At 41.9% G+C, this 14,377-nt stretch overlaps 1 protein-coding gene across 1 annotated transcript in view; it reads left to right on the top strand.

Moving 5' to 3' along the window:
• Positions 1–1,231: 1,231 nt before the first annotated feature.
• The window catches only part of T265_05542 (hypothetical protein), a gene marked incomplete at both ends in the record, with an annotated part of 86,190 nt that continues 73,044 nt past the window's right edge, over positions 1,232–14,377 (top strand). Inside the window, 3 exons of the mRNA XM_009170576.1 lie at positions 1,232–1,292; positions 9,906–9,938; positions 12,762–12,826. Of these exons, the coding sequence (XP_009168840.1) occupies positions 1,232–1,292; positions 9,906–9,938; positions 12,762–12,826 (159 nt within the window). The remainder of the gene's footprint in view (positions 1,293–9,905; positions 9,939–12,761; positions 12,827–14,377) is intronic.

Below are 14,377 nucleotides of genomic sequence, written 5' to 3'. Positions count from 1 at the left end.
CACGGTGCATGGTATTCAACACCGTTCAACTTTGCAGGTCTTAGCACAAAATGAACGACCGGAGAGGCTGAAGTTCATTGACCGTTTCAGGTCTGTTCCACGCACTCACGCTGTTGAATTAAGAAAGGTTGCACGATTTCGCTCGTACACTCTAGCATGAAAAGCTCTAATGCGCAGCCAACTTGAGGAAAACTATTCTGCGAAATTTTTATCGAGCAGGAATTTTGCCCCAGAAGCGTCGTCGATGCAATGTTTTAGAAGTTCCCCCGTTGGCTACAATAATTGATCCAGTTCTGGTGAAAGTCCGTTTGAAGAGCTAGATACACCTTATGTAGCCGCGTACTGACAAAAGCATACCTTGAAAGGTGTTGAGAACCATAGTCGTGAAAACCACTTGGAAGTCTAATATTTGTTGCACAAATGGGTCTAAACAATGTGGACAAGTTTTTGACAGGCGTCTGCATGGCTACTGGTTATGTGTGTTTATATCTACTCTGCGACGATAGTCTGAGGATGGTTTTCCCAAATGTGCACGTTTTTGACACCCGCAGTGATTTCATATATTTTCTCCAGGTCCGATTATACCTGAGGCATTTTTTATGAGGTCAAACAGAGCTACAATGACAGACAGCCAGATAATTTAGTTCTACTGAGTGCAGTCTTCACTCTAAGTTATATTGGCCAAGAACGGTTTACGGAAGCGCTGATTCATGGACAAACAGAAACATGTTAAAAGTGTACAAGCAGGAGTGAGTTTTCATCAATTGTGTGGCCTAGTCCCCCTGAAAGTCAATGATATTGAGACACAATCGGTACCGAATATTGAGCTAGAGAATATGGTATTTGAGTTGATTGTTCTCTAACCATTTTATCCTGTTTGTAACAGGAAAATACAACATAAATCTACTCTTGTGTTCGCGTTGACGTTGTTAAAGGCACAGCAAAACATATGTTTTTTAATTGCAAATGTAAAACCCGAAGGCTGGAATGATCATGACGAAGAGTCTTTTCACCGTTTTCTGAAATCCGCTCCATTTTTAGTGTCAATTTTCAAAACACGCAGGCGGTGTGATCTTATAGGTGAAAACTGCAAGATGCGTACGGTGCCCACTGTTTGCTAAGATCATTGTTCTGACCAATCACAGATTAAGGTAAAATAACCAATCAGCATGAGAGACTAAGATATAATTAGAGCAAGTAGGTTGGATCTGCCGCAATTAGTTCTGGAAACATGCAGAAAGAGATAAACGTGTTCATTTTGCTTGGTTTGTTGCTTCCTGTCACAGAATGTGGTAAGTCACTTTCAGCTAACTGTGGTATCCCGGCTACTTCCCCAAAGTTATACAACGCAGATATGCGAGTCTTGGACGTTTTTAGCATCTTATTTAGCAAGTGGCATTTTTCCGACGAAGACTAATGAGTTATTACGACAAAACCCTTGTTTGCTAGGACATTAGACGGGGATACTGAGAAATTCTGGTTGCGCAGTGCTCAAGACAAAGCTCAGGCAAAGGTGAACTTCGACACTTGCAGTGATGCACTTTTACGTCCGGAAGTGGAAGCTTTGCAATGAAACATGTGTTTGAAAAACAAAAGGGCATTTCCGTTGCATTGGCACTGGTATTTGCATCCACAAGGATAAACCATCTGTAACCGAGTTTTGTTGGTCTTCATAACACTAGCGGCTGGATTTTCTCCGAGCTGGATACAGATCGGAATGTGTGTGGGGGGATACAAAACGTGACTTCAGTAATCCTAAAGCCGATTCACAAAGGTAGGCCCTTTAGATAAGCTTCGCAGGTAGCAGTTGGTGCTGTCTGTGATAGCACATTGTCTTCTGTCTTTTCACGATAGCTAGAAGAAAACTAGCGGTCGCTAGAGCAGTAACAAGGAAATATGCTTCAACTCGGAGTAAGTTTAACGTGCTCAATCGAGAGAACTTGCTATTCGCTGGAGAAGTACTTTGTCTGAAAGAAAAGGATAGGTGTGCTGTGGCTGCAAAATCTCTTCTTGGAGGTATCTCCTGATCAACTTTGGCATAGGTCAACACTCCTTTGATAACATCGGCTGTGGTGCGGTTCAACATCACACATCTCGTGTTGCGACCTTGATAAAAAATTGCACTGTATTGTCAGTGCACTGGGAAGACTACAGACCTTTTATGAAATAGTCCAACTCCCACCAGCTTGTTAGGTCTCCGCCCATGCAGAAACCGGTGCGACACCCTTTTTTCTAGAATAATCGGAATTATTGCCCCAGGTAGAGCTGTCCAAGCATGAGGGATTCAAAATCAACTATCACAAGCTCTGCCACCATCTACAACTCTTCACTGAGAAAAAATGACATTACCCATAAATCGAATTAGATCTCCAAACGTCAAGTCACCACCGGTTTCGTCGTCCTTGAGGCTCGATAAACAGGCTTATTTCCTTGTTTAGTGGGCTCCATTTGCAGGACGTCTGTTATGTGATCAGCAAGTACCTACATACAGTTCGTTAATAACATAGACTCTAAGTTACGCGTACATTTTCTGTGAATGGCTTTAGTCGGAGGATCACCTTCCCTACTCCCGGGTTAAAAAAACCCCTACTGAAGGCAATGAGGAAACATCTCCATACGGAGAACGAATGGAAATGGGTATCTCTCGTAAATCCTTCCTGCATACTTTATTATAAACGCAGCGAAATCTCTTTCTAGTAGATGTAAACCTGACAATAAATGGGAAGCTTTGAAAGGTTTTGTTCAACCAAGCCCGTTGTTCATGGAACAAGTGTATTCTGAGCCGATAAGGTGATGACAAAGAAAACATCATTTGAAGGCTCACTCTACAGTGTCTTATCATCCTATCAGAAAACCTCGTTGAACAGAGTAACCACGATGTGGTTAGTGTGAACCAATCAACGAACACAAGGCGTCCAAATTTGTTCGCTCCTCGACAGCTGTTTGAAAGGAGGACCTTCATAAAATATCTAAAACCACCTTTGGAATACTTGGGACGTTAACAGATTGATTTGGAAAGCCACCGCACCTTCTTTGGGCTCATATTAGCTTCTATTCGGTGTTCTGAGAATTGGAAGTCAGTATGGTTTGTGTCAACTGAACCCATACAATACCCCTTTTCTCAATTCTGTTTAAGTTTTCGCAGCGGTGAGTACTACCATCTATCTTTGTAATGTTTTCGCTTGGTGATGCTGGACCTCTGACGATGAGCAGCGACCGTTTGTCTGAAAAACACCTAAGTGTGTTATATATCAAAGTGAAATTCCGCCAGAAGTACGGTACTACAAAGAGCAATTTGTTCAGTTTACGCATTCCAGGCGTCCCTCCAGCTGAATGTTCTAAAGCAATTATTAGCGGTCAACTCTTTTTTTTGAATAAAAACGTTCCTAAGTTGCCTTTGTTTGTAAATGCTTAAAAAAACACCAAGAAGTTTTTGTTTTGCAGTGTCCATGTCAGCAAATTTTGTTTTGGTAGGCATGCTCTTTTGTAAAAATAGGGGCCCTCGTGACTTTGACTCCTATTAGTGTTAAATCCACAGAATTCTACACGTTTCACTCGATTCTTTGTTCAGACAAGAGGTAAGAGATTTACTCCATTTGGTTTCTTGACTGATCTATGACATGCCCACTTGAATCGACGTCGAATATTATTCGGTGTAACACTCCCGATATTTCATATGTAATTAATCCACCGTTGCTTGACGAATTCGGAATTTGGTCTGTCATTATTTCTATTGCTCGTGATGTTTCTTGGGGATGTAACGGGGATCGAACCAACACATAACACGGTGATCATCATGATGAACCAGCTTTATACAGAACAGCCCATTCATCCACCAAAGTGGTTCATAATTAGGTGAGAAACGCCGTCCACAGTTACTTTTTTCGATTGGCCACAAATGGGCCGAGAACTTTGGATAACGTATATATTAATGCTTTATTTGACAATCGATCAATAGCAAATTTTAGCATCATTTTTCCCTAGATTGCTGTGCACATTTTATTCGCAAAAACGAGTCACATATGCAACTGAGCCGATGAATTTTTACCCGAAAAGAGAGCTGAGATTTTGGGGCGAGAATACCACTGAGATGGCTCAGTGATTAGAACTCGGATCTACAGACCGGAAGGTCAGTGGTTCGAACCCGACCTCCGCATATCGACTGCTACACTTTAGGCTTATGCAACCTGAGCATCTCGGTCTTCGTGCTTCCCTTCCCTTCCTGGACACCGAAAGTGTCACAGCTGAACGGTTTTTTATTTATCAAATGTTTGTGATGCCGGGCTGTGTGGGTTGATTGGATGGCTATAGAAAACCATGTGGCGCTATCAAAGGCTCACATTATCAAATACCACTGGGTCCGCGCAACCTGTTCAAACTAAATCCGATGCCCACATATCCTCTCCATTTAATGGTCGCCGGTGAGCAAAACCAATCTTAAGTCGTCAGGTTGTCATGTTTATCAAGTCAACTCAAACCACATAAGCATGTGGTTGTCATCGAAAGGTTGGAGGGGTACACTTTTGTTCAGGCTTCTTTCTAAGAGAATTATCCTTTTGAAAAATAACTAAATATCAAACAGTTTGGAGGTGCGCGCAAGAATACCTCCGAATTGTAATTGGGGATTCAGGTTAATTCCATGTTTGGAAAACGCCATGACATGAAGTACCTGAGTGATACCTTTATTAGCAGGAATTTGTGTTTTTTCTCATTGGTACCACATTCTGCGTTTTGGTGCCGATCGCTCAAACAGTGGTAATTCAGATGACTTGGGAAGGATGCTTCTTGTGTGCACCCACTCTGTAGCGTGTCCCGTTATCAACATCAACTTGACATGCATTTGTTGACAATAGATACTACTCAAGAGGTGGTTGGATATTATCTGACAGCCCCCTACCGATCTTTTCCTCCTTGGGGCTCATCAGCTAGCCATAGTATCCAAAACTTTACCAACCTTGTATCCGACATTAAAAAACAAATTTCACGTGACTGGTGTAATACACTCATTTGCAAACAAAGTGATCGATAACCAGACGCAACATCAGATGACCTTTCCGAGGTGAGAAATATCTTGCTTGAGAGATTCACTTGAGAGGTAGATGTGCCTTTCGTCAATGCCAACTTAACTTGCTTATGTGCGTACTTCACCAAGTGTGGAGTTTAATCCTCAAAGCCTTGTTGGAAAACACATGTGACGGAAAGGCACACCTCAAAATACCTAATCATAGGAAGCATACTTACAAGATTTCACATAAACTCGAGCAATTTTATCAGAAGTTCGAATCCCTACCGAACTCATTTTGTCGAGGCTGATCGGACTAATCCAGAATTTCTGCATTTCCTACACAATCTATCGTAAATATCACGCGACAGTTATTCTTAGAATGGGAAACAGTTAGGGTACCGAACTGGACAAGTCACCAGTGCGAGTGAACGTTTGTCAAGATTTTCACCTTGAGCTTCTTTGACTGGACAGGATAGAAGGCAATGCAGTCCTTCACATCTAAACCCATCGGTCGCGAGAAATGTTGCATCCACTCGATAGGGGCGAGATTTCCACTCCACAGCAAGGCCGGATTTCGGGGCATTCAAAACCGCATTGCACAAAGGGGCCAAACGTGGAACTAGACCAAACTGTCCATTGGTTCGATGTCAGTCATTGCTGTTTAGCAACAGACTAAGCCAGTGTACTATGTACTACCGAAAATCACACGTAAAGTAAGCATTTCAGTAAATCTTGGCAATTAGGGATTTAGCCTCCTTACCCAAACTTGTCCACTTTTGGCCATGACTACTGGATAAAATAATGGACGTTGGACTTTTTTCATATTAACAACGTCAACGTTTCCATCTACCATTAGGCACTCCTTCACTTTGAGTTGAAATTCTTACTCTCGTCGGTACTTTCAGCTTAGCTGAATACGGAGAACGCTGAATTACTGAAACTAACACAAGTATCTGCTTCTGACGAATAATTGTGTGGATCAAAGCTCATCTGTGACCAGTACACTAGTAAAGTCGCACTCAACACGCGGTATGCAACAGGTCGACGAAACAATGCTTGTTTTAGTTTAGTACGTTCTAGGGTCAAATTAGTTCTTTTACAGTTGCTCATCGGCTGAAGATTTATCAGATATTATGAACGATCAGTATCACCGGGGGTCAGAAGTTTTTTGTGAGCTCATCATTTATGGTATACCAACTTCCGCGGACATTCACATCTTCCGTTCAACCCAAATCCGATGTTGAAGACATTTGCTTTCAAAACCGTCTTGATATATGAAATCCAGTTTTACCGTTGATTACTTGGAGAAAGTCAAATATGTGAGTTGGACTAATAATGCATTACAATAACGCAAGGCGAGACGATCCACAGGTGCCGAATAACACAAAGAAAGATATTTCAAGGCTAAATATGACGTTCTTCATGATTCCAGAAAACGCCTCCAGACCTTAGCGTTAATCCTGATTTCCTCTGAAGTTCAGTTCAACTTGAGGTGAATGTGATGACTTTTGCACAAAGCGCCATTACTGTTGAGGAATTGCGCGCTGTTCCTGGTAATATTTATCCGGTACCAGTACGTTTGTCCCACATAATTTTCCCAGGAAACTGAGAGTTAAACACCTTGTTAGGTGGAACACATTTAGCTGGGCATTTGGACATGCAGTCCACATCGTTTTGCGCAGTTCGCGAGCCACTATGTTACGCGTATGAGTTCTCCTGTTTTAATCGGGCGTTTAATCCGTAGTTATTCCCCGGCGAGTTAGGAAAGAGTTTCTACTCAAATCATGAGTGAAAACCTTAAATGACAAAACACATTGGTGTACTGCCAATGATCAGTGGTGTTATGTGAATTCGATTGAGTGTCCTGTGGAATGAATGCAGTGGGACTTGGTATTTGCGTGAGCATCAGAAGAACATCAACTGCAACACAGGAGTGATTAGTGTTTATTTGGCTGTGTGGGATGGGCTTTGTGAATCATAGATCAACAGCAGAAGAGCACGAGATTTTGTTTCGACAACGTATTGGGAAAGACAGTTGAGCGGGGACACAAAAACGCAGTAGTGGATTGTTATTCAGCGAATCCAAAGCGACTAAAGGCTCTTTATCAGTCGGCTACTGTGTCCAAAGAGCCTGGTCATTAAATTACCTTAGATTTCCGAAACTACCTCTTTCTTAGGGCAGCTCCCACTTCACTCGTTTCATTGATGAACCCACTGCATTCTTAGGTGACGTATATTGAAATCTAATATGTAGCATGTGAAAACGAGAGATATTCCATGCAACATGGGTCTGAGAATTTTGTCCTTTAATTTTAATCAAGAATGGTTGGAGTCGGTGAGTAATGCCATTTTTCTGTTATGTATATGACCGTGAACTGAGAAAATTCCTCAGTGGAATGGATGGCTCAATTAATGCAGAATGTTTGGCGTTCAGATATCAGTGAACAGACAGGTCCAGAAGCAGTCACTTTACTTTCAACACCTGTATTCGTGGTATCCATTTCAACTGAAGCATTCCTTGAACGTACCCTACTTGAACTGGCTGAGTTCCGTTATTCTGGCTATTCACTGATGTCCGGTTGATGAACAAACACGTTTCACTCGCTTTATCCACGTCAGACCAAAAGTGAGTTGTTCCCCTTGTTTTACGTGTGCTGTGCGGAATTCGATCGTTATTCGGTGGGAGGGCTATCATTCTTACCAGTGTTCCGTTCAAAAGTGTTCGTCTTTCGCGAAGCAGGGATGAAACCGTGTTGTTTCCACTCCAGCTGCGTTGATATCTTTGCCTGTTTTGACAATTTTGCCTACAAACTGTTGAACACGATGATTTGGTTTTTCTATGAAACAATTGGTTTACCAAACTCCATAAGCACAAACACAGCATGAACAGCAATTTATTCCGTTAGATTTTTAGAAGTCTGAGGCCTACTGAGAATCGGTTCTAGTCCTCTGCCACAGGTGATTTGCCGTTTTCTGAATTCACGGTGAATCCCTAACGAATAAGGAGATATTGTTGACATTTCCTGGTTCGATCCGAATCCGACCCACCACTATTTAGGATCTAGTTTTTCGTTTTCCAAGGGCCATGGAAAATGATAAAAAGGCTTTGGAGTCTAGTGCGTGACATGAGGTTTATTAGGAAGATGCCTAACTCACAGGTTTTTAGACGGGTTGAGCAAAAACGAGTTAAAAGTCAGAGTGCGGCATGACCTGGTGATCACGGGGCCTGACTTGCGTACTTCATGATAATTGAATTCTCGCTAAGCGCACGATGTTCGGCGCCCGCAGTCATGTATGGGTTTGCGCTTGCATCAATCACTGAAGCAAATCAACGGGACAGAAATGTCAAGCTACAAACCACAACTGGCGAGTTGAGATGAAATAGACCACGCTGGGATTAATATACTTCACATTGTCACAACTTCAAAACGGAATCAATACTTTCATTTGCACCCGGATTCGGTTTTAGTTAGTTATTAGTATCTTAGTTAGTAGAGTCTTACGGCTGAGTAATAAATTTCTCGACAGCTTCCAAACTTAGCTGGTTAAGGTAGGCACAGAAAGCATTTCTTCTATTGACATTTTTGTCTGGGGGTCAGAATGCTTTCGAAGGTCTACTCAACCGAGTCATTATGGAGTTCTAGTTTTGAGCAGATTTTTTGATGCCGTACTTTGTTTCCGTTTCTACGAATTTAACACCATTTGGTAATGCACCCACAAAATTCAAAAAGTTTTTGTTCGTGTTTGCCTGTATAGAAGATATAGCAGAAACACTGGGTACGTTTTACTTTGGAGTCAATTCTCGATTTCTGTTTTGAACAAATTTCCACATTGGCACCTGGATACATGCAAATTACTTTGCTTAGTTTTAATTTCTTGCTGTGTCGGAAACAAGCACATGAAGAGGGCGAGAATCACACATGACTGTGATTGTGTATGACCAGTCGGAAAGCTGGATTCCTGGCACCGATTTTGCCCAATGATGCGTTCGCGATCGGCACATAGCACACATGATTCAAAAACTTGAGAAATTCTCATCACAGCGAGTTCTGGAGACTGAATTGTGGAAAACTCCCTCGAAGACAATCCCCTGTCTTTTTCAGACTGGTGATGGAGAAAGATGATTATTCATGCAAACCGAAGCAGATTAGACCATACATGAAATATTTTGAAAAAAACGAGCTCATTTACAAGCATTTTCAAATAGGAGTTCATCCATGTGGTCCTCAAGACTGGTGAGATATTATCAACCGGTTTCGGCCAACTGACAATCGCGACCCTGTTCGGTTGCTCAACTGACGAGATAGGGCATCCCACCCATGAAATAGGCGTAGGATTAGCGCATACTTTCCAAAAACAAATCACCTAACGTTACTTGTATCAAGTGTGCATTGTCGTCATCGTAAAACCGTAGGTGTTGAATTCCCGTGGCACTCCCCACAAAAGGTTCTTTAGTTCGAGGATATCCGCATGTCATAAACCAAAAGAAATCGATCACTACCCATCAAGTTATTCTACGAACTGCACGGTGTGGTGTGCAGTATCCCCTGGGGAAAATCGCATCGCCTAGTTTAATAGCCAATGAAGCATCAACTATTTTGTGCACCAGAATCTCTCTTTTCTCTTTGGTACTGAAACTCATGAAATTAAGCTTCAGGAACCAATTATCAGTATTAGAGAACCCACATGTATAATTTGTAGTGTAGCCGCGTTAATATTGGATCGGAATCTGAGCTGTTTTTATTTCACTGTTGCTCCATAAATTACCCATTTTCTCGCTGAAAAGTGTTCGGTTTTCTCGGTTTATTAGAGACTTTTTTTACCAAAGGCGTAGTATTTGTATTTTTCAGTAGCCAAAGTGACAGATTTTGCCTCCCGTTCGTTTCTTCTTACTTTACAGACTGGTACGCGAAACTTCCCAACACCGAAGAGTGTAGGTTTTTCTATTAGCTACTGTGTTTTTTTCCAAGCTTGAGGCAGGTTCGTTACACTTAGCGTCTGCACCAATTAAAAATCGAGGCTATTTTTCACTCCCAACGCTACCACGATAAATGTTCCACAACAACAGAAAAATGTGTTGTAAAACTCGTTTTCTTTTTCTTAGCAAAATTTAATTGATTCACAAACTGGAAATTGTTGTTAGATGATCTTACTCGAGTAGAAACTTTCACTCCTGATACTTTTGTGATGTTAGTTTATGAAAGAACATAGAATAATTTTTTCCTTTCGGACACATGGTTTCTGGACAGATTACCGATGGTGAACACCCCTTGGAAAAACTGTCAAGCGAAGTTATCATCGTATGCCTGGTCAGTCTGGACTGAGTGGCGAGACAATCACTGTATTCGACTAACCAAAAGTGTTGAACTGTGCAGAACGGGAACGAGCAATATTTTCTGTCAGCTGGCTCCCGCATATTAGGACTATCCCCATTGAAAAATGACACGATTATTTGATCCGATTCCGGTCAGAAGCCTGCTGCGTGCTCGCTGATTTACCGAGTGTGACATTTCAGGTGGAGTTCAATTATTGGTCCAAAGCTGGATGTCACATCAGTCTCAAGACGTATCATGTCTTATCGGTGGAAGTCAAAAAATGATAACTGAAGCTCGGGTGAACAATAGATAAATTTGACATTTTAATGCGAGACCTGAGGAGCTCAATTTACCAGTCGCGCTCCAACATTTATCAGCCTTATGTCAAAATATTATGCCATTTTGATGAGACCGTCTGATGGAGAATGGTCCGAAACAAATCGACCGAAATGCAATAGTATGTCTAGTCTCAGATATAGTCTCACGTGGGGGTGAGCGTAATATGAAACATTTTACTGGTAGGCTGGGCAGATTTGGGGAGTTCCACTTGAGACTTTGGGGCTGTCGGCAAGGCCAATCTATGATGATTGGATAAGAAGCATCGTACGGCTGTTTCACTTTTATTGAGAATCATCAACCGTGTGAATCTCAAGCCCGCCGGGTCCCGACTAGTAGGTTGAACAAGTAACCGTTCGGTCACATGTCCAATAACGATGGAACAGCTGAAGAGTGCTTCTCGACATTTCAGCATGCATTGTTTTTGGTTTCAGCATGCATTCCCTATGGAATATATCAACCAGTGGATAGCAGAAAAAGCCAAGCTAAGTAGGTGGCATTATTACGACAAATTTTGCAGTTTTACTTCTAAAAGAAACCTTCGATAAGAAGTGACCCTCAATGAGACAACACAGGAAAAATTTACTGCTCAGGTTTCCGATTGTGATCCAAGATTGCAAACAGATGGGCTGCTAGCAAGTTTAAATTATGGAAAAAATGGAAGGTGAGCATAAAATTGTTGAAGAAATGGATGGTTGTAATATAATCAATGCGTCCAAAACCTAGTGGGGAAAAGTAATTGGGCGAAGCGCACTTCATCTGGTTTGGACATCGTAACCATATGGGACCCGCTCGGACGTTAGTTTCACGGTTGCCCGAGTCAATGGATCGATTATGGTAGTAGCACGTGATAGATACTCTTCGGAAATTATATGAACGCAGCCAAGCACGGAGGAAGCACCCACTCAACTGCGCACTGATGATATCTCCTCGACTAAGGACGAAACTTTTGCAAACCAATTGCCAAGTTCGGCCAAGAGATCGACTACCATTTGATCAACCAGCAGTGGACACACCCAAGCTACAGATATTTCGAAACATTGATAGCAAATTACGTTTAATTTGAGCACAGTGCACACCAGACTGACCAGGTTAGTGCTGAATGGTGCTGAAATGTCGATTTCTAGGGATAAGCCGTTTGCACGTTCGTTGAATAGAAAGCGATGATGTACTGATATCAACTAGTGTCCTGTGGTTGGAAGGCCATCGCTTGATCATCGCTTGTAAAAGCATCTTGAACGGGTTTAGTGATCCCGAGAACAATTTTTGGAGACGTAATACAGTATACGCTATCAACAATGAACAGATATCTTCCCACTTTAATTAAGATAGATACTCAAATTGTATAGGTCGATAATCATTTGATCTTCCTCCATATCATTCAAACAGTTAGACGGATAAAGATGGTTGACCTGAAATAAGGTCAAAAACATACGTTTCATTAAGTCCCACTATGTAATTAGAAAGAAACTTGCACAGTCTCCGTACAAAGGTAACACATTATTCAAAATGTTGCTGAAAAATCTTCAACAGCCTTTGGCTCGTCAGGTAGAGCAAGAACGGAGTAAAAACGAGAGATTCATTTGGGTCTCCCGTAAAAAACCAAGTCGGTATGCAAATGAGTGTAGTTCGCTAATGCACAGTCCTCATTGGTTCCACGCAGTCCGTTTACGTCATATCAGTAGCACACAGGCCAAGCAGAAGGTCTCTGTGTCTGAGTAACATGGCCAATCAACTCCTCCCTACCCAGCACCTTTGAAACCGTTTCCGTGTCCTGCAAAGTTTACAATAACGTGTTTGTTCGCATTTTACACTTGCGAAAACCAATTGAAGAATTGATGAAAATCGCTGCACTTGCTTACTTAGACTGTGTTTTAGGCATGACGGGTTTACTTGTGAAATTATGCATGTTTTCTTCGCGACATTTGCATTTCTGCATTCGATGAAATTGCTCCAACTTTGTTTTATTTCACAGATGAATCGAGTGAGTTACCGTATGCTGAATCAGAGTCTTACTAGATTTTTACATTCGAAAGAATACGCTGGTAAGACCGGTTGCTCTGACAAACCCTGAACGGCTTTTACCCTTAGAATCCTTTCTTTAGTGTACTTTGAATCCCAGTCGACGAAAAAAGACATCAAGTTCTTTCAAGAAGAGCGGTTTGGACGGGTATGCTTTGAAATTGACTGAAATTTAGGGGAAGATGCTTTTGGTCACTACTGGAATTCATTATTGCTGTGCTCATAATCGGATCCGATTTCAAATCAATATCTCGTTCAGTTGAGCAAAACTGTGAACTAGGATCTTGGGCAGTACAAGCCTGCCTACTCCCCCACATTTCGTTTACTTCAGGACGAAGATATTAGTAATCTGCCCCCAATGTCAACTACCTCCGTTTTCTGATGGTCCCTAGTCTCCTTCCTGCTAGAAAAAGCAAGAGAGATAATTTGTTCTTGTTCAGGGCAAGAACAATTTGGATTTTAATATTTTTTCATTTAATTCCGAACTACTTGATGCCCTAAAACACTTTAACAAGATTTTATTTGCGCGAAAACAGATGACTGTGCCTACAATGGCGTTGCTATCATTCATAATTTCTGGTTTTGACACTTTGGGTCAGCCCTGCTGTTCCGGCTCTCGCAGCTACTTCAGCAAACGAAGACGAGACTTACTCAACTGCGCACTGACGATGTCTCCTCAACCAATTGTCAAGCTCGGTGAAGATCAACTGCCTTCTGATCAAGCCAACAGTAAACACACCGAGCTACTTGTATTTCAACAAATCGACAAACAAAGACGATAATCTAAGGGGACATCTGCAACATGATAAGAATCTTTTGGAAATTTTCTGTTGACTACCAGAAACCCAAGGAGGACGGACTAGCTGTTTGAAGGGCTTAGCCTCAGTTTACATTACTTTCCTCTTCCGTATTTTTTCTCCAATCTGTGGATATTGTTGCTTGATTTGTTTGCTTTGCTCTCATGACCTTGGCGAATCCAATGTCACAGCGGGCAGTGCCGGGGTCATTAGAAAACAGATGAAGGTTGTTCAATCTATTTACATGTGCTTCACATCTACAAAGTCCAAGATCACGCTATGTGACGTGCAATCATCGAAAATGTCCCCAAGGTTTCAAGGATAGATGCTGGAAGTTTGGAGAAATTTACGTACCTCGGAATTTCTATTAACTCTGAAGTTGGCCGTTCATTTGTTCGTTAAGGCGAACAATTTGGCTGCCACCATTTCATGACCAGCCGAGGTGGTATTTTTTTTAGCAGAACTGCGATTTTACACCATTATAGCTCAAAGGACAGATGTGCCAGACCACATCACGTGCAGTACAATTGCGAGACTTTACCATTTCGTGTGGAAATCTTCAGACAGTTGTCTATCAATGCTAAAGAACTGCAGCTGAAATCGGTTTGGATTAGCGAATTAGCAATAAGTTAATTGGGAAACTTAAGGTGCATCTCTCTAGCTAAGGTGGCTAAGTCGCAGACTATTCCTGCCGGGAAGAGCTTCATTACGGGCAACCGTTTAGCAGTGGTAGACAAAACATGACCTATGAGAGGAGGGATGAAAGTCACGAAGTCTGAGCTGTTAGTGCTGTTTGCCTCCCAGGATGGGGCCCGCATGATCTCCGTGTGCTTGGATAAAGATATTGAAAGATATGGTGGCTAACCCATGCTAAGTGCTGGGCGGTGTCAATTGTCTGACTG

The sequence above is a fragment of the Opisthorchis viverrini genome, assembly GCF_000715545.1.
Source record: "Opisthorchis viverrini unplaced genomic scaffold opera_v5_102, whole genome shotgun sequence".
In the NCBI taxonomy this organism is placed as follows: Eukaryota; Metazoa; Platyhelminthes; class Trematoda; order Opisthorchiida; family Opisthorchiidae; genus Opisthorchis; species Opisthorchis viverrini.
Note: the sequence above shows the minus strand (reverse complement) of the source record. Positions and strands in the feature narration are given on the sequence as shown.